Source organism: Mustela erminea, chromosome 14 (genome assembly GCF_009829155.1).
Source record: "Mustela erminea isolate mMusErm1 chromosome 14, mMusErm1.Pri, whole genome shotgun sequence".
In the NCBI taxonomy this organism is placed as follows: domain Eukaryota; kingdom Metazoa; phylum Chordata; class Mammalia; order Carnivora; family Mustelidae; genus Mustela; species Mustela erminea.
This window is the reverse complement of record NC_045627.1, coordinates 40,253,090-40,272,897: the sequence shown is the minus strand read 5'-3', so window position 1 is coordinate 40,272,897 and position 19,808 is coordinate 40,253,090. Positions and strand designations below refer to the sequence as shown.

The 19,808-nt window shown below is 37.4% G+C and overlaps 2 protein-coding genes across 3 annotated transcripts in view; both read right to left on the bottom strand.

Moving 5' to 3' along the window:
* The window catches only part of ADK (adenosine kinase), a 538,857-nt gene that overhangs the window by 239,207 nt on the left and 279,842 nt on the right, over nucleotides 1-19,808 (bottom strand). The gene's annotated exons all lie outside the window — the stretch shown is intronic.
* LOC116572616 (keratin, type II cytoskeletal 8) lies at nucleotides 1,247-3,026 on the bottom strand. Its single transcript, XM_032311696.1, has one exon. The coding sequence runs from the start codon at nucleotides 2,955-2,957 to the stop codon at nucleotides 1,488-1,490; it is 1,470 nt and encodes a 489-aa protein (XP_032167587.1). The 5' UTR covers nucleotides 2,958-3,026; the 3' UTR covers nucleotides 1,247-1,487.

Below are 19,808 nucleotides of genomic sequence, written 5' to 3'. Positions count from 1 at the left end.
TCTATATGATTAATCTCTTTAAAAAATATTTTACTTATTTATTTGAGAGAGAGAAAGAGAGTGAGCATGAGTGGGATGGGGAGGGGCAGAAGGAGAGAGTGAAGCAAACTCCCCTCTGAGCAGGGAGCCCCATATGGGGGTCAATCCTAGGACATTGGGATCATGACCTGAGCCAAAGGCAGACACTTAACTGACTGAGTCATCCAGTGGTTGATTTGATTAATCCTATTTGATTAGTCTTATTTAAAAAGCTATATTTTATTTTTTTTTTTAATTTTAAATTCAATCAGTCAACATATAGTAAGTACATCATTAATCTCGGATGTAGAATTCAGTAATTCATCAGTTGCATATAACACCCAGTACTCATCACATCCCGTGCACTCCTTAATGCCCATTATCAGGTTACCCCATAACCCCACCCACCTCCCCTCCAGCAACCCTGTTTTTTCCCCAGGGTTAAGAGTCTTTCATGGTTTGTCTCCCTCTCTGATTTCTTCCCATTCCATTTTCCCTCCCTTCCCCTAAATCCTCTGTTTTGTTTCTTATATTCCCTCATATGAGTGAAACCATACAATAATTGTCTTTCTCTGATTGACTTATTTTGCTCAGCATTATACCCTACAGTTCCATCCACATTGATGTAAATGGTAAGATTTCATCCTTTCTGATGGCTGTGTAATATTCCATTGTGTATGTGTACACACACACACACACACACACACACACACACCCCACATCTTCTTTATCCATTCATCAGTTGAAGGACATCTCAGCTCTTCCTGCAGTTTGGCTATGTGGACATTGTTGCTATAAACACTGGGGTGTAGGTGCCCCTTTAGATCATTACATTTGTATCTTTGGGGTAAATACCTAGTAGTGCTGGGTCATAGGGAAGCTCTATTTTTAACTTTTTGAGGAACCTTCTTACTGTTTTCCAGAGTGGCTGCACCACCTTGCATTCCCACCAACAGTGTAGGAGGGTTCCCCTTTCTTTGCATCTTTGCCAACATCTGTTGTTTCCTGATTTGTTAATTTTAGCCATTCTGACTGGTGTGAGATGGTATCTCATTGTAGTTTTGATCAGTATTTCCCTGCTGCTTGGTGCTGTTGAGCATTTTCATGTGTCTCCTGTTCATTTGTATGTCTTCCTAGGAAAAATGTCTGTTCATGTCTTCTGCCCATTTCTTTTTTTTTTTTTTTTTTTTTTTTTTTTTTTTTTTTTTTTTTTTTTTTTTTTTTGGGATGGGCAGAGCCAGCTGAGACTTTATTTGGGACAAGACACTCAAATTGGCTTTTAGTTGGAGGCATGGACAAGAAGGGGTACCCAGGGCAGCAGAACCGCCCCCAGGGGCAGGCTGAGGACTGGGGCTGAGTGAGTCTTAGGTGAGTCTCCTGTTCCCAATGCTTCCCTGCACAGCTCCTTCCCCCAAAGGCTCTATGGCAGCCATGAGAGCAGGGAGGCTGGGTGGGACCACAGTGGTTGTTCACTTGGACAGGACATCAGACGACTCAGACACCAGCTTCCCGTCACGGGTCTCAATCTTCTTCACCACCACAGCCTTGGAGGAGCTACCACGGCTGAAGGACCCGGAGGGGCCAAAGCTGGACTGAAAGGAGCTCAGGCCATAGTTGAGGCTAGGGCTTGGGAGGGCCCCATAGGTCGAGCTCAGGCCACCTGAAAAGCCGCTGGTGGTCTTAGTATGGATACTCATGTTCTGCATCCCAGACTCCAGCCGGCTCTCCTCGCCCTCCAGCAGCTTGCGGTAGGTGGCAATCTCAATGTCCAGGGCCAACTTGACGTTCATGAGCTCCTGGTACTCGCGCAGCTGCCGGGCCATGTCCTGCTTGGCTCGCTGCAGGGCGGCCTCCAGCTCGGCCACCTTGCCATTGGCATCCTTAATGGCCAGCTCCCCGCGCTGCTCAGCATCGGCAATGGCAGCCTCCAGGGCAGCCCTCTGGTTTTTGAGGGCCTCGATCTCAGCCTGGAGTCGGCTGATGCTCCGATTCATCTCAGAAATCTCCGTCTTCGTGCGACGGAGGTCATCCCCGTGCTTCCCAGCCAATGTCTGCAGCTCCTCGTACTTGATCTGGTACATGGTCTCAGCCTCAGCCCGGCTACGGTTGGCGATGTCCTCATACTGAGCCTTGACCTCGGAGATGATGCCATCCAGGTCCAGGGAGCGGCTGTTGTCCATGGATAGGACCACAGACGTGTCCGAGATCTGGGACTGCAGCTCACGGATCTCCTCTTCATACAGCTGCCTTAAGAAGTTGATCTCGTCAGTCAGCCCTTCCAGGCGGGACTCGAGTTCTACCTTGTTCATATAAGCTTCGTCCACATCCTTCTTGATGAGGACAAATTCATTCTCCATTTCTGCACGCTCTTTGATCTCCTCCTCATATTTATTCTTGAAGTCCTCCACCAGCCCCTGCATGTTGCCAAGCTCCACCTCCAGCTTCAGCTTCTCCTGGCCCAGGGTGTCCAGCTGCCGCCGGAGGTTGCTGATGTAGCTCTCGAACATGTTGTCTATGTTGCTCCGCGCGGTCTTCTGCTGCTGTAGGAGGCTCCACTTGGTCTCCAGAACTTTGTTCTGCTGCTCCAGGTGCCTCACCTTATCGATGAAGGAGGCAAATTTGTTGTTGAGGGTCTTGATCTGCTCCTTCTCCTGGGTGCGCACAGCTTGGATGTTGGGATCCACTTCCAGCTTAAGGGGGCTCAGCAAGCTCTGGTTCACTGAGACGGCCGTGATGCCCCCCATACCCCCGGCCCCGCCGCCGTAGCCCCCGACCACACTCATGCTGCTGTTCAGGCCCCCCCGGAAGCTGCCGCCCACCCGGGAGAAGGCGGACGAGCTGATGCGGGAGCCAGGCCCGCTGGTGTAGGAGCGGCTGCTGAAGGCCCGGGGGCCGGAGGTGGACACCTTGTAGGACTTCTGGGTCACCCTGACGGACATGGTGGAGGCCGGAGTGGAGGCTGGAGTAGAGGCGAATAGGCTGAACCTGACAGAGGTTCCACAAGGGGCCGAGAAGCTGCTTCTAGGTAGCCTTCTGCCCATTTCTTGACTGGATTATTTGTTTTCTGGGTGTTGAGTTTGTTAAGTTCTTTATAGATTTTGGATAATAGCCCTTTATCTGATAAAACATTTGTGAATATCTTCTCCCATTCTGTAGGCTGCCTTTCAGTTTTGTCAACTGTTTCCTCTGTTTCCTCTGCTGTGCAGAATCTTTTTATCTTGATGAAGTCCCAATAGTTCATTTTTGCTTTTGCTTCCCTTGCCTTAAAAAGCTAGGTTTTATATTTAAGTCTCCCAGTCTCATTTTCTACTTCACTACTTTCTGTATACAAAATCATAGAGCAATAAGATGATAATAAGAGCAATAATCCCATTCATGAAGGCTCTGCCTTCAAGATCTAATTACCTTTTAAAGACCTTAACTTCAAATATGATAACACTAGGGATTAGACCTCAGCAAATGAATTTTGGTGGGACACAGTTTATAAATGAATTTTGGAGGGACACAGACGGTTTTACTTCTTACTTTCTTATCTAGAAGTCTTTCATTTTTCTTGATTAATTGCTATAGCTAGAACTTCTAGTACAATGTAGAATAGAAATTTGCTTAGCTCTAGATCCAGAAGATTCTCTCCCATGTCTTTTTCTAAAAGTTTTATAGTTTTTATTTTACATTTAAGTCTGTGATGCATTTTGATTTGATTCTGTATTAAGTATGAGGTTTAGGTCAAGGTTCATTTTTTTTGCTGATGGATGTCCAATTCCTGAAGCAGCATTTTGGAAAAGACATCTTTCCTGCGTTGAATTGGTTTTCTACCTTTGTCAAAAATCAGCTGAGCATATTTGTATGGGTTCTTTAATAATTTATTTTTGTTATTTTCTCATTGGTTGGCCTAAGACTTATAATGTACATCTTATCATAATCTATTTCAGATTTATATAAACTTGATTCCATTAAGATATAGAAACTTTATTCCTATATAGCACTATTCCCTCCTCTCTTGTGTTACTATTATTACACATATTGTCTACATGTTACAATATACATTAAGTCTATATGAATTGCTATTACATATTATTGTATAAAGTTTTATGGATTTTAGAGAAGAAAGGAGGGAAATTATGTGTTTATAGAGTTTGTTGACCATTTCTTCCTGTGGATTCAGGTCATCATCTAATGTAATTTTCTTACTTCAATACAGCTTTGTTGACACCCACCTCCTTAGTGCTGTTATTGTTATACATATTACATTCTGATATGTTATAGAGATAAGAATAATAAGAATACAACTTTAGGGGGCCTGGGTGGGTCAGTTGTTAAGTGTCTGTCTTAGGCTCAGGTCACGATCCCAGGATCCTGGGATTGAGCCACACATTGGGCTCCCTGCTTGGCGGGAGTCCTGCTTCTCCCTCTCCCACTCCCTCTGCTTCAATTCCCTCTCTCACTGTCTCTCTCTGTGTCAAATAAATAAATAAAATCTTCTAAAAAAAGAATACAACTTTATATACTATATAAAATTTATCACCCCAAATGTTTATACATTTTAATATATATATAGATATATATATTTGCATGAACTTCCCTTTAAATGATTTGAGAAAAATACGCAATGTCTTTCATTATTACCTTTATTAGTACACTTTGTTTTATTGTGTATAAATGAGAATTGTTATCTGTTGTCACTTCCAGCTTGAAAAATTCTCTAGCATTTTTTGTAAGGCAGATCTGCTAACAACAAATTCTTTAGATCTGCTTATCTAGGAAAGTATTTTGCCTTCATTTTTTAGATCTTTCTGCTGGACAGTAGATTATTTATTGATAAATTTTTTTCTCTCTGCACTTTAAATATGTCATATCACTGCCTGTTGGTCTTCACTGATTCCGATGAGATGTCAGCTAAAAATCTTATTGGCGTTCCTTTTACGTGATGGCTTTTTCTTCCTTGCTGCTTTCACGATTCCCTCTGTTGTCTTTCAAAAATTTGACTATTATGTGTTTTGCACTTATCCTACTTGGTATTCATTGAGCTTCTGAGATGTGTAGATTAATGTTTTTCAATAAGTTTGGTAAGTCTTCAGCCATTATTTTCCTCAAACATTTTTCTGTCCTTATTTCCAGACTCATAGTAGATATAGTATAGAACTAGGAATGAATATATTTCCAACCTCTCACCATGTGGTCATGGATAAGACACTTAAAATTTGTTGTCTCATTTCTTTACAAGTAAATGTAATGAATTATACCAGTTATATTCCACGTAACTGACCAGATTCCTTTGAAGATCAAATTAAATGGTATAGATACCTAGAGATGTTCTAGAGCACACATAAAATATTGACTAAGTGTACATTTTTTTCTCAAGGATAAAGCATTTATCTATATGCCTTTGATCTAATTCTATCCATTAGTTATCATTTTTCCATATTGTATCATTACACTCCTCTGTTCTATCGTATCTTTTTCAGTCAATATTACAACTGCCAATCTCTTTTAAGTGAAACTACCCTCTCACCAGCACTCATTAACTTCATGCAATCTGGTAACTCTCATCATCTCTCTGGTGTAGTACTTCTCAAACTCTCTGTGGCAAAGGACAAATTGGTTATTTTAACCCATTCCAACCTGGACCCATATATGGTGTTTCTGTGTATGACTCATGTACAGATTATACCACAAGAAGCTCATCACAGGTGTTTTCCACCACTGAAGCTGTCCATTTCCTGCTCAATGAGGAATCCAATGATCATGCATCTGGATGTTGGGGGCAATGTCAACTTGCTAAGAAGTATCTAAATACTTACTCTCAATTTCTATATTTAACTAACTGCAGACTGGAATCAAATCTTTCCCAGACCATACTTTGGCCTAGTGATTTTTTTTTTTCAACTATCACCAGTGGTATAATCAAGATCTACTACTGAGTTTACTCAGTGATGAACTCTTGTCTTTCATAGCTATCATTCTATATCCTCTGTTGGTTTTAATTTTTCTTCTTCATTTAGGAAACATCCGTTGAGGTATTGCTTTTGGTATTCTTCTTCCTATATTCTTTCTCTTGATAATCTGAATACTCTAGAAGCTTTGCCAAATCCACCATTATAGCAGACACCCAAATCTGTGCGTTCAACTCTGACGCACTTCCCAAGAGCCAGAGTTATATTTTAGATTACCTATGGGTAATTTGGCATTTCTAAATGTCCTAAAATAAACTCATTATATATCTCACAATGATTTCTTCTTCTAGATTTATTAACAGAGCCATATTCTCTCAACTTATCTAAGACCATAACCTCTAACTTATTTTAGTCTGCCACCCACATTCTTTTCCAAAAGCTCTTGCATTCTTTCCTTTCTTACTGATATCTTAGTTAACATCCTTATCTCTCTTGCCTTGACCTAGACTAAAGTAACACTTTTCTAATTAGGGTTCCTCTAAGTCATCTGTCTCAACCCAGGTCAGGTTAATATAGCCAGCACAGTTCTGATCTTACTACTTCCCTACCTACTCAAAAACTTAAAAAAAAACTTCATTGCTTTAACGCTGATATAGCAGTAATTTCAAATTTTACCACTAACTTACATAAATAAGTTTGACAAGCAACAACTTCCTTAACATACCAAGCAATTGCAAACATCAGTAAATAGTTATTGAATCAATAACTTAAATGATGAAAACATTTAGATTCAAAATAATTTAGATTAAAAATCACTCTCTATACTGTTTATATGATTATATGCTTTTATATTACTATTCTTTTTACCAAAACCATCCATAACCAATGCTATTTTCACATGTCTAATATTGCTGCTGGTTTTACTTTTGGATGAACTAGATTCTAGCCTCCTGCTGTTTCTGAGAAATGCATTAAAGCGGGTCACGTGGTTTTCCTCATGTCAACAAATGATGGCTCAATTAGGCAGATAAGTATCTACAGCCCTCAGCAGAATCTTCAGTCCATTCTCAGCAGTTTAGAAAAGCACTCTGGTTAGCATTAGAGCTAAGGAAAGGAACACTTGTAATTCTTTAAGCATTCAATTAAATTTTTAAATTCAAGACTGGCTATTGAATGTTTCCAAACACAAACAGTGTGGAAGTAGACTTTCATCATGAATGAGCACTCTAAAATCTGATGTGTATGTAAATTTCTTAATGAAATAGATTATGACATTTCTGATTCACTGTTTGCAGTATAAACACTTATGGATGATCCATTTTGCTAATTTACTCATCAACACAATAATTCTATGTTGGATTGCTAATTAATGGGCAGTGTTTGCTTGCAATGAAGCAAAGGGCTTCCAACTAAAAAACACATGGAACTCCTGGTGAGTCACCTTGTTGAATAAAGCCTTACAGTTAATGAAAGGAAATCTCAAGATTGCAGAGTACAAATGAAAATTAGGAAGCAGAAAAGGTCCCAGAGTAGTCAAACACCAAAATATTTAGTCCTTGACTTATTTACTCTTTTTTTCCTTTTTTCATAAGGATGGATTTATTTATTTACTTAGCCATTATTCATTCATTCATTCATTTATTTAATTTTTGAAGAGCATGAGTAAGGGGAGGGACAGAGGGAGAAGGAGAAAGAAACTCAAGCCGACTGTGCTGAGCTCGGAGCCCAACATGGGGCTTGATCTCATGACCTTGAGATCATGACCTGAGCTGAAATCAAGAGTTGGATCCTTAACTGAGTCACGCAGGTGCACCTACTTACTCTTTTCTAAAAATGATACCTACCTAATAAGATTTCTCACACTCTAAAAAAGTAGAAATAAAAAAAGAAGGCTGTTAATGATGATACACACCAGGTCCAAAAGTGGTAAAATTATTACAAAATATCTATATGCATTTAAAAGACATCAAAGTTTGGAGTCAACTAAAGTAAAAGGAAATAAATGTACCATAGAAGAGACCCATATCAAAGTCTGACAAATAACAGATAATGTGAATAAACTTAAGACATGAAGAAAAGCTGATTACATTCATGGAATTGATGAAAGACGACTACAAATTTGAAACATTTTTATATAGCTACATCGATACTAAAAGAATACAATGTAGAGATAGTTCCACTCAATATTTTTTTAAAAGATTTTATTTATTTGTGTGTGTGAGAGAGAGAGAAGCAGCAGGGAACAGCAAGTAGAGGGAGAAGCAGGCTTCCTGCAGAACAAGTAGCCTGATGTAGGACTTGATCCTTGGACACTTGGATCATAACCTGAGCTGAAGGCAGATGCTTAACCAACTGAGCACTTAATATTTTAAGATACACTATTGTCCTTGACAATTCTGGATGAATATCACTAAAAGGAGTTTTAATAATAGTAATAGCAGTGTTAAATTTATCCAAATGAAAAAAAATTGCCTATAGTTATTTATCACTGTTGTTAGTAAAAGGATGCAATGTGAGACATCCCTCAAAGACATGGAAATAAAGGGGTGCCTGACTGGCTCAGTTTGAAGAGCATGTGACTTTTGATCTCGGGGTCATGAGTTCAAGCCCCACACTGAGTGTAGAGATTACGTAAATAAACTTAAAAAAAAAGTAAAAACAACAACAAAAAAGGAAATAAGAAATACTAATACCATCTTTTAGTCAACCATAAAACAACAAAATAGGATGAGATATGCAATATGGCCTGTTTGAATATATTCAGAAATCTAGAGAAAAGATTATGCTGAGGTTAGCAGTGGCATTAATGTTGACAGGTTATGAAAGGGAGACAAAGGCAACGGTTAAATACTACTTGTTAAAAACGAGCCCAGGAAGGCTTGATCAATGGACATTTGTCTTTTAGGTTCCTAAGGATGAGATACATGTAACATATTTAGATGGTATTAATTTATTCAAGTCCTCTTATTCTGACTCCATAGAGAAGATATTTAGCTTCCAACTTAAATTTATCTACAGAAAGACAATGTGCAGATTAAGCAGACACAAACATTTGGGTTTGTGTGATAATTATATTTTCTACTATGAATGAATAAGGTGACCTACTGGTTTTCACATATAATTCTGACTTGGTAAACTGAATCATCCTTTTTCCTCTCCTCTCATATCCAACAATCAACCCATCAAAAAATTTTGTGAGATCTACTTCACAGTATATCCAAAAACTGTTCCATCTTTAATACCTCCACCAGTAGTGTAAGCCACCACCATGTATTATGTGGACTATTATAACAGCCCCTAATTGTTTTCCCTTGCCCAAGGGTGATCTATTTTCTATAGAGCAGGTACAGTGACTGTAAAATATAATTAAGAATATGCCACTCCTTTACGCAAACTCCTCAATGGTTGCCCCTTTCACTACAGGAAAATCTAAAACCTTATATATCTCATAGATCTGACTCACATCTGCCTTTCAGAGCTCATCTCCTTTCATTTTCTTGTTTTGTGCCTCACTGTCCTCCTTACTATGTTGCAAATACTCCAGGCATATTCCTACTTCAAGGCACTTGCTCCCTCTGCCTAAATCATGCTTTCCCCAAATAGCTACATGGCTTTTTCCCTCACTTACTTTAGGTCTCTGCTCAATGTCACCTGAGCAACAAGCCACTCCCTATTTACTGAGTGATGGTAGAATGTGATGGATGACACTTAGAAGCATATCAGAGATATGACAACAAATATAAACAAATGTTTACAGCAGCTTATTTGTAATAGTCTCAAACAAGAAACAACCTAGGGGTCCTTTCATGAACGAATACTTAAATTGCGGCACTTCCATACCATGGAATACTATTTATTAATAAAAAGGAACAGACCACGGAACAATCTGGATAAATCTCCAGAGGATTAGGGTGAGTAAAAAAAAAGCCAGTCTCAAAAGGTGACATACTACATGATTCCATCTACACAACATTCTTAAAATGACAAAGTTATGTAAATGGAAGATGGATTAGTGGTTGCCAGGGAATGAGCTGGGGGATGGGTGGCCTAGGGGTAGAAGGGAAAAGGATATAGCTGTAAAGGGGCAACATGAGTACTATGGACTGGATGTTTGTTTCCCTCCAAATTTATATATTGAAGTTCTAATCTCCAATATGATGTTTCTGAAGATGGGAGTCTTTGAAAGTAATTAGGTCCTAAGAGTAGGTCCTCGTGAATGGGATTAGTACCCTTATAAGAAGGGCAAGAGAGATTAACATTTCTCTCTACTATGTAGGGCTGCAGTAAAAAGACAGTCCTCTACAAGCTAGGAAGAGAACCCTTATCAGAACTCAACCATGTGGGGCGCCTGGGTGGCTCAGTGAGTTAAGCCTCTGCCTTTGGTTCGGGTCATGGTCTCAGGGTCCTGGGATTGAGCCCCACATTGGGCTCTCTGCTCAGCAGGGAGCCTGCTTCCCCCGTCACCCTGCCACTTCCACCCCCCACCTCTGCCTACTTATGATCTCTCTCTCTGTCAAATTAAAGAAAAAAAAAATTAAAACAAAACAAAACAAAACAAACTCAATCATGTTACCCCCCCTGATCTTGGACATCCCAACCCTGAGTACTGTGAGAGACAAACTTACATTGTTTCAACTACATCGTTTACAATACTTCTCTGTATTATTTGTTATAACTGCATGTGAATCTTCAATTATCTCAAAATGAAAATTTTGTTAAAAAAAAAAAATGGTGGCGCCTGGGCAGCTTAGTCAGTTAAGAACCTGTCTTCAGCTTAGGTCATGATCTTAGGGTCCTGAGATCGATCCCACGTCAGGCTCCCTGCTCAGCAAGGAGTCTGCTTCTCCCTCCCCCTCTATCCATCTCCCACTCATGCTCTCACTCTCTCTCAAATAAGTAATTTTTTTTTAACCTAAAAAAAAAAAAAAGAAAAAGAAAAAAAGGAAAAAAAGACTGGACACCAGAGGTAACCCAGTGGTTTCAAATCTTGGATTGGCAGATTACCAGCTTTGAGACATGAAGCACGTTAACTAACATCTGAATGCCTCTGTTTCTTCATCTATGAAATGGAGGTAGAAATAGTAGTGCCTACTACCCTCATAAGGTTATTAGAAGTAAATTAATTAATATATTTAAAAGGCTTAGAATGGTATGTAGCACAGAGTAAGTGCTATATAAATATCTATTATCCCTAACAATTCTTCTTCTTTTTTTTTTTACTATAAAAGTTATTTATTCACTATACACAGAACATGTCCCCTCTAAAATGTACATGTAAATCACTAAAAAGTATAATCTGGTGAACATTTTCTCAATTACAGAATATACTAAATCAGCTGGGATAACAGCTCTCTGTCTGCCTCAAAATAATCTAATTATAGCACCCAGAGTCTCCTTTATATCTATTGCAAAGTTAAATACTTATTTTGGGGATTATTTCCTAATGTGTTTGAGGAGGCAGAGTTAACAATTTAATATGACTCTAGTATATTACAGTCACTGCACAATAAATCAATTTATTACAGATTAAAACATTTTTTCATTATTTGTATTAATGGGATGCAAACAAATACTGGATACTTTTAAATGGCAGATAACCACAAAAATTATCTTTGATAGTATTCTGGGTTTTATAATTACATTAAGATACGAATGGTGTAAACTATTCTAACAATAGTCAGAAAATGTTGACTATTATATTCTCCGTTGAAATATGATTATTATTCACAACTATATTCTTAATTCCTAAAATAACCTGGTACATGATAAACATTTAATAAACATTTGTTGAAGGAACAAATGAAATCTCTTGAGAGAAGTGCTGATAGTATACTGATAAAATCACTCTTCTAAATCTCCAAGTTTAAGAACACCTCTAATCAAACTTTCTTTTTATATTTGCAAAATTGATTATGGTTTGTAACAAAAATTTTTCCTGTATATTAGAGTTCCTTCTTTTCATAAAAATTTTCTTGGCTTAAAATACGTTAATATTACACTCAACATGGGGCGCCTGGGTGGCTCAGTGGATTGGGCCGCTGCCTTCGGCTCAGGTCATGATCTCAGCGTCCTGGGATCAAGCCCCACATCAGGCTCTTTGCTCAGCAGGGAGCCTGCTTCTCTCTCTCTGCCTGACTCTCTGCCTACTTGTGATCTCTCTCTGTGTCAAATAAATAAATAAAATCTTAAAAAAAAATATTACATTCAACATGATTGAAAGAGCTGACAGGTAAATTTTTAATCTCTCCTTTCCCTACTTCTACTACAGATATGAATTATGGTAATAAGGACACTTGTCTGAAGAATTTGCAGGTATCTTCAAATAATTCTAATCATATTTCACATACATATAAAAACAGTTCGTATGGAAAGAACACAGATATTTTATTGGGAGGTACAATTATATACACACAACTATGTATAAACTACATGTGTATATATTAACTATAATATGCATAGGAACTATATATAGACAACTACATATTGAACTACTATCATGTGTTAAATCTGAAGGTGATTTTAGGTAACATAATTTAGTACTATAAGAGGCATTTAGTCAATGTAATAAGACATTTCATAATTAACACAAAATCAGTTTCCTAAATGAATAGTTTAAAAAATGTTTTCCTAGAAAAGTAGGTGGAAGAAGGGTGGACCAAGATAGTGGCATAGGAAGACTGTGAATTCACCTCTTCCCATGGACGCACTGAATCTACATATGGAACTACATACAGAATATACATATAGAAAAATACCATCTGAAAAAGGCCTGAAAACTAGCTGTAGAACTTTTTTTTTGCAACAAGTGGTAAAGGGACACACTGAAACAGGTAGGAGATGCACAGATGCAGCCTCATCAAAAACCCCATCCCTGATGTGGCAACCAATGATTGAGAGGCACCTCAAAAACAGATTTTCTTTGATGAACAAATGAGTTTGTGCCCCATAGCAGGCACCCCAATGCCTGACCTGCAGAGGAGAGATAAGTTCCCAAAATATCTGGCTTTGACAACCACTGGGTTCACGTCTAGGAGACTCAAAGGGCAATAAAGGAACTTAGATGCTTTTCTTAAAGGGCTATTCTGCACACTGACCTGCCCCTGTGGCCACTGCAACATAGTATTTTGAAAGTATGTAGGCTATATGTAAAGGAGATTCATTTGCCAATCTCAGAGTATCTGCTGGAGAGGCAGGGGCTTGTTGGGACTCTCTCCAGGATGGAAGCTCTGGTAGGTACCATTTTTGTGCTTTTCCTCTGCAATGACAGTGTCAGCAGTACATCCTGGCCCTATGCTTTCCTATAGACTAAGAAAGCAAGGAGGTGAGTGCAAGCCCTGCACTTTATTGCTGCCTCACTGAAATTAGCAGGCATGAGCAGACCACACACAGGACACTCCTTGAACACTTGGCTGTGGTGGCCAGGGAGGCTTGAGCTCCTGGGTTCCACAGGACTGTAACAATCAGAGAGACAGTTTTTGGCAGGCTACCACACCCAGGGCACTACTCAGGCAACAGACTGAAACACATCCTAATCTTTCTGTGAGAAAGGCTTATTTACTTGTCCTCGAGTTTCAGCCTGAGGGGCAAGCTTCCGTTTTGCCACACATCTAGATGCTTTGGAGGTAGTCTCAGAGAAAATAGGCCAGGGGTTCCCATCTTTGTACGGTCTCTTGGCTTGCTGGTACCTCCCCAGAAGAAGATTCTCCACTCATCTAAAGCCACAGTTTTTTTTTGCAACTGTCACCCAAGGGACACCTCCAGATAACTTGTTCTGGAGGCCAGCAGGGTTTGTGACTATGGTGCCAAAGGACTGTATATTATTGCATACTTTAAAAGCTGCTGCCTGAGGGTCTGGCTTCCAACCTAGGTACTGACTGAGATCCCCCCCTTCTGAACACTGACAGGTGTTGGCACAACCTCAATGACTGGGACTTATCAAGAGTAAGTAAGGTAGGTTACACAATCACAAAGTCTTGAGAGACAACCATAAGCTAGGGAAAAGCTCAAAAATAAGTTACACCTCATAGAGGAAATCATTCCTTCAAGACCAGGAGAGGCAGCTATTTTAGCTAACACATAGAAACTAACAGAGAGTCAACTAAATGAGGAAACCCGGGACTATGTTTCACAATACAGAACTAGAGAAAAATCTCAGGGGAAAAAAACAACCTTAATGATAGGGAGATAAGTAATTTACCCAATAAAAAGTTCAAAGTAATGGCCATAAAGATGATCACTGAACTTGGGAGAAGCATGAATGTACACAGTGGTAACTTCAACAAAGAGACAGAAAATATAAGAAAGTACGAAAGAAAATTTACAGAGCTGATGAGTACAATAATGAAGCTGAAGAATAAACTAGAAGAAGTAAAAGAAAAGATCAGTGATCTAAAAGACAGGGCAGTAGAACTCACCCAGAGTATCAGAAAGGAAAAAAAAATTTAAAAAGTGAGGATAGCTTAAGGGACATATTGAATGGAATGTCATTTGCATTTTAGAGTTCCCAAAAGGAGAAGAGAGAAAAAAGGGGCAGAAAATTTATTGAAAATATAATGGCTAAAAACATCCCTAACCTGGGGCAGGAAACTGATGTCCAGATCCAGAAGCCCAAAGAGTTGCAAATAAGAAACCAAAGAAACCCATACCAAGACACATTCTAATTAAAATGTCAAAAAAGTTACAGATAAAGAGAGAATCTTAAAGACAAAAAGACAAAAACAACTTGTTATGCACAATGAAACCCCGGTAAGACTATACGGAGACTGTTCAATAGAAATTTTGCAGACCAGAGGGAGTAGTAAGAGATATGCATAGTGCTGATGGGAAAAAAAACTTCCAACCCAGAATACTTTACATTCAGAATTGAAGGTAAGATAGTTTTCAAAACAAGCAAAAGCTAAAGGAGTTCACTACCACTAAATTGATATTACAAGAAATGTTAAAGGGACTTCTTTAAGCTGAATGGAAAGCATTAATTAGTAATAAGAAAATATACAAAAGTAGAAATCTAACTGGTAAGTGTAAATACACAGTAAGGCAGGGGATTAATCATTTATAAAGCTATTACGAAGGTTAAAATACAAAAGTAGTAAAAATAACCATAACTACAATAATCAGTTCAGGGATACACAAAATATACAGATGTAATCAGTTCAGGGATACACAAAATAAACAGATGTAATATGTGACATCGGAATCATAAAATGTTGGGGGAGAGAGAAATAAAAATGTAGAGCTCTAGAATGCATTCAAACTTAACATGTTATCAAATTAAAATAAACTAATATAAATAAATACATATAAATAATAAATATAAATAAATAACTAATATATATTTTATGTGTTATATGTATATGTGTATACACACATACACACACACACACACCCCCACACACACACACACAGGCTATTATATGTGAGCCTTGTGGTAACCACAAAGCAAAAATCTGTAGTGGGTACATAAAATATAATATAAAGGAATTTAAGCATAACACGTAGAAGTGTTTGAAGAAAGTCATCACCAGAAGAGAAGATAGCAAGAGAATAAAGGAATACAGGAACTGCAAAACATCCAGAAAACAATTAACAAAATGGTAGTAAGAACATACTTTTAAATGTAAATGGACTAAATTCACCAATCAAAAGACAAAGAGTGGCTGAATGGATTTGAAAAGAAAAAACAACACATCTATAAGCTACTTACAACATACTTACCTAAGATGTAAGGACACATAAACTGAAAATAAAGGGATGGAAAAAAACGTGTTCCATGTTAATAGAAATCAAAAGACAACTACGGTAGCTATACTTTTATCAGACAAAGCAGGCTTTAAAACAAAGAATATAAGACAAAGAAAGGCATTACATAATTAAAAAGGGGTCAATACAACAAGAGGATAGAACAGTTGTAAATATTTATGCACCCAACACAGGAGCACCTGAATACAAAAATCAAGTATTAACAGACCATTAGGGAGAAATGGGCAGCAATACATTGGGGAACTTTAATACCTCACTTAAATCAATGGATCTTAAATCAAAAAGATCTTTCACACTGAAAATCATTAAGGAAACATCAGCCTTAAATGACAGACCAGATGGACATAATAGATATACACAGAACATTTCATCCAAAAGCAGAAGAATACACATTCTTTTCAAGTGCACATAGAATATTCTCTAGGATAGATCATATGTTAGGCCACAATACAAGTTTCAATCAATTTATGAACATTGAAATCACATCACACATGTATTCTGACCACAATGCTGTAAAGACTAGAGATCAATTACAAGATAACTAGAAAAATCACAAACATGTGGAGATTAAACAATACACTACTGAATAACCAATGGATCAACAAAGAAATCAAAGGAGAAATCAAAAAATGCCTGCAGACAAATGAAAATGGAAATGCAACTTCCAAAATCTGAAGAATGAAAGAAGAGCAGTTCTTAGAAGGAAGTTCACAGTCCTACCTCTCGAATCAATAAAAATATCAAATAATCAACTTCATGCCTGAAAGAATAGAAAAAGACGACAAATGAGCTCAAAGTTCATAGAAGGAAGGAAATAACAAAGATCAAAGTGGAAGTAAATGAAACAGATGAGGGGTGCCTGGTTGGATCAGTTGGTGGGGCATGTGACTCTTGATCTTAGGGTTGTAAGCCCAAGCCCAACATTGCACATAGAGATAACTTAAAAAAAAAAAAAAGAAAGAAACAGATGAAAAGGATAATAGAAAATATGAATGAAACAAAAAGATAGTTCTTTGAAAAGCTAAACAAGACTACTGTTAGCTAGAGAATTCAAAAAGTGGAAACTAAAGATGAGTCTACAACTGAAACCACAGAAATCAAAAGTATCACAAGAAACGACTGTGAACAATTATAAGCTAACAAATTGGAAGTAGGGAAAAAAATGGATAAATTCTTAAGAACATTTAATTTTCCAAGACTGAATCATGAAGAAATGGAACATCTAAATAGACCATTACTAGTAAGAATGAATCAGTAGTCAAAAACCTGCCATCAAACAAAAGTCTAAAGCCAGAGGGCTTCACTGATGACTTTTACCAAATATTTAAAGAAGATTTAATACCTATCCTTCTCAAACTTAAAAAAAAAAAAAAAAAGAAAAAAGAAAAAAGAGGTGGGAAAAAATACTTCAAAACTCTTTTTATGGGGCCAGCATTACCCTGACACCAAAACCAGATAAGACCACCATAAGAGAAGAAATACAGTCCAATATTCTTGAGAACGTAGATGCAAATATCCTCAATGAAATATTAGCAAATGAAATTCAACATGGCACTCAAAGGATCATACATCACGATTAAGTGGTTTTTATTCTGGGGATGCAAATATGGTTCAACATCTACAAATCATTAAACATGACACACACTAACAAAATAAAGGATAAAAATCACACAATCATCTCAACAAGTACAGGAAAAGCATGTGACATTATTCAACACCATTTATGATAATAAAAACTCTTGTAACAGTGGGTATAGACAGAACATACATCCATACAGTAAAGGTCATATATGACAAGCCCACAGTTATCATACCAAATGATGAAATGCTGAAAGCTTTTGCTATAATATCAGAAACAAGACAAAGACATACACTCTCACCACTTTTATTCTATAGTGTTGAAAATCCTAGCCAGAGATATTAGGCAAGAAAAAGAAATAAAAGGCATCCAAATCCAAAAGGAAGAGGTAAAACTCTTATTATTTACAGGTAACATATTTTATATAGAAATCCTAATGATTCCACCCAAAACTGTTAAAATTTAAAAATTCAGTCAAGATGGAGGATAAAATATCAATATACAACAATCTGATTTCTATACAGTAACAACAAAGAGAAATTCATTACATATTTACAGATACCCCTAACATAATCCATCCACCACAGTGTTCTTTCCCGTATTCTCCCACTTAATACTGTCTGTCCTTTTTCCACAATGAGAACACAGGCCCCTAATGATATCAACTCATTTACTCACATGCTCAAAAAGTTTCAGAATTAGTTTGCCCATACCACCAACATAAATGAATGTAGTAAATAGATTTGTTTTTGTAATTAAAAAAACAGGATTTGTTTTTGTAATAATTCCCTCCTTTGCTACTCTGGCCCAAACTGAAAATCTATATAGTCCAACACTGTGCTCATAAATTACTTGGATAAGTCCTCCCTTCTCCTTTCCCTTCATTTTTATCTTCACTGTGACTATAGTATTCATTTCACTTTTGCCAATTAAGTTCATTTGTTTCAGTGTGCTTACAGTTTTAGGTCCCATTTCCTACTGATAACATTTTTACTTAAACTTTTGAATAGGTATGATATTAATACACTATTGTCATTACCAAAAAATATACCCCCAAGAAGTGTCATGCCCTCCCACATCTTTTCCACTGAATTTTCTTTTCTACCACATGAAATTACTCATTTTGTTATATTCTGTTTTACCCTTCCTGCAAATATGCATGTCTTACTTTTCCTTTTTCTTAAATAAAAGGTAACACTATAAATGCTCTTTTGTGCTTTCCTTTTGTGAACTAACATTTCCTGGAAATCATTCCATAGTGGTCTACTTTAGGTAGTACCATAGTTTATTCAACCAATCTCCTGATTGGTCATTTATACAGTTTCTAGTATTTTGCAAGTATTAATATGCTGCAATGAAAAATCTTAGGAAAATTATTTTTATATGCTAAATAGATTGGATTCTTGGATTAAATTAATTCTCATGTGTGTAGACTTTTATTTTTACTTTCATGTGTAACTGGTGTGGGGGATACAGTGGAGGGATATTTAATGACATGAGTAAACATTCATTAAATATTAAGAAATAAAAATCATTGGGGCGCCTGGGTGGCTCAGTGGGTTAAGCTGCTGCCTTCGGCTCAGGTCATGATCTCAGGGTCCTGGGATCGAGTCCCACATCGGGCTCTCTGCTCAGCAGGGAGCCTGCTTCCCTCTCTCTCTCTCTCTGCCTGCCTCTCCATCTACTTGTGATCTCTCTCTGTCAAATAAATAAATAAAATCTTTAAAAAAAAAGAAAAAAAAAGAAATAAAAATCATAATATGAAATAGTAGAGAATATGATGCAAATTGTAAAAAACTCAAAAAGACAAATATTCACAAATATAAACATGTATGATGGGACTGTGGGGGATTTTAACGTTCTCTTCATTTTTCTACTTCTCAAGTTTAACGAGTTTAACGTAATCATCATGTATTATGTTTATAAATAAAAAACAATAAATTATACTTGCAAACAAGAAGAAGGAATTCCATTTCTGACAGTAAAGCTGATTAAGTACCATAACACAGTCCTTTTGCTAAAAACAATAAATGATAAGTTAAAAACAGAAATAAAAGAATCTTTTTTTTGTTTTAAATCTATTTCTTGGTTGACAGAGAATACCCAGAAAACCAAAACAAAGTAAAATGGAAATCTAGGGAGGTAAGCAAACACTCAAATGTCTTTCATTCAGGGGATATGTCCAACCCATGAACTGAGCTTCAGTTTTCACAGCCATGTAGAAAGAGCTGGCAGTGGTTGCTGGAGCCAGCTTGTGAAAGCTAACTCTACATATCTTTACCCAAATTCATGTTCAGTAACCTCACATTGGTAGCTTGAAATCAGCCATGATATAAAATTCAAAAATATTAAAAATAAGGACTTTTTTTTCCCTTTTCAGAGAACCAGTTTTAAAATACTTACCAGCATACTACAGAGCCCAAGATTGAGGAGCGAAATCCTAGGTACACTAAACATAGGGAATCTAACTGGAGATCTATAAAGCTGCATGCCTAGTAGAACTCACTAGAACTACACCTATCCCAGAGAAACAATCAGCAAGGAAAGTCACCTGTTTC

Bases quoted from the DNA above. Each gene is read 5' to 3' on its own strand.
- LOC116572616 (XM_032311696.1), bottom strand. From the start codon at position 2,957: ATGTCCGTCAGGGTGACCCAGAAGTCCTACAAGGTGTCCACCTCCGGC.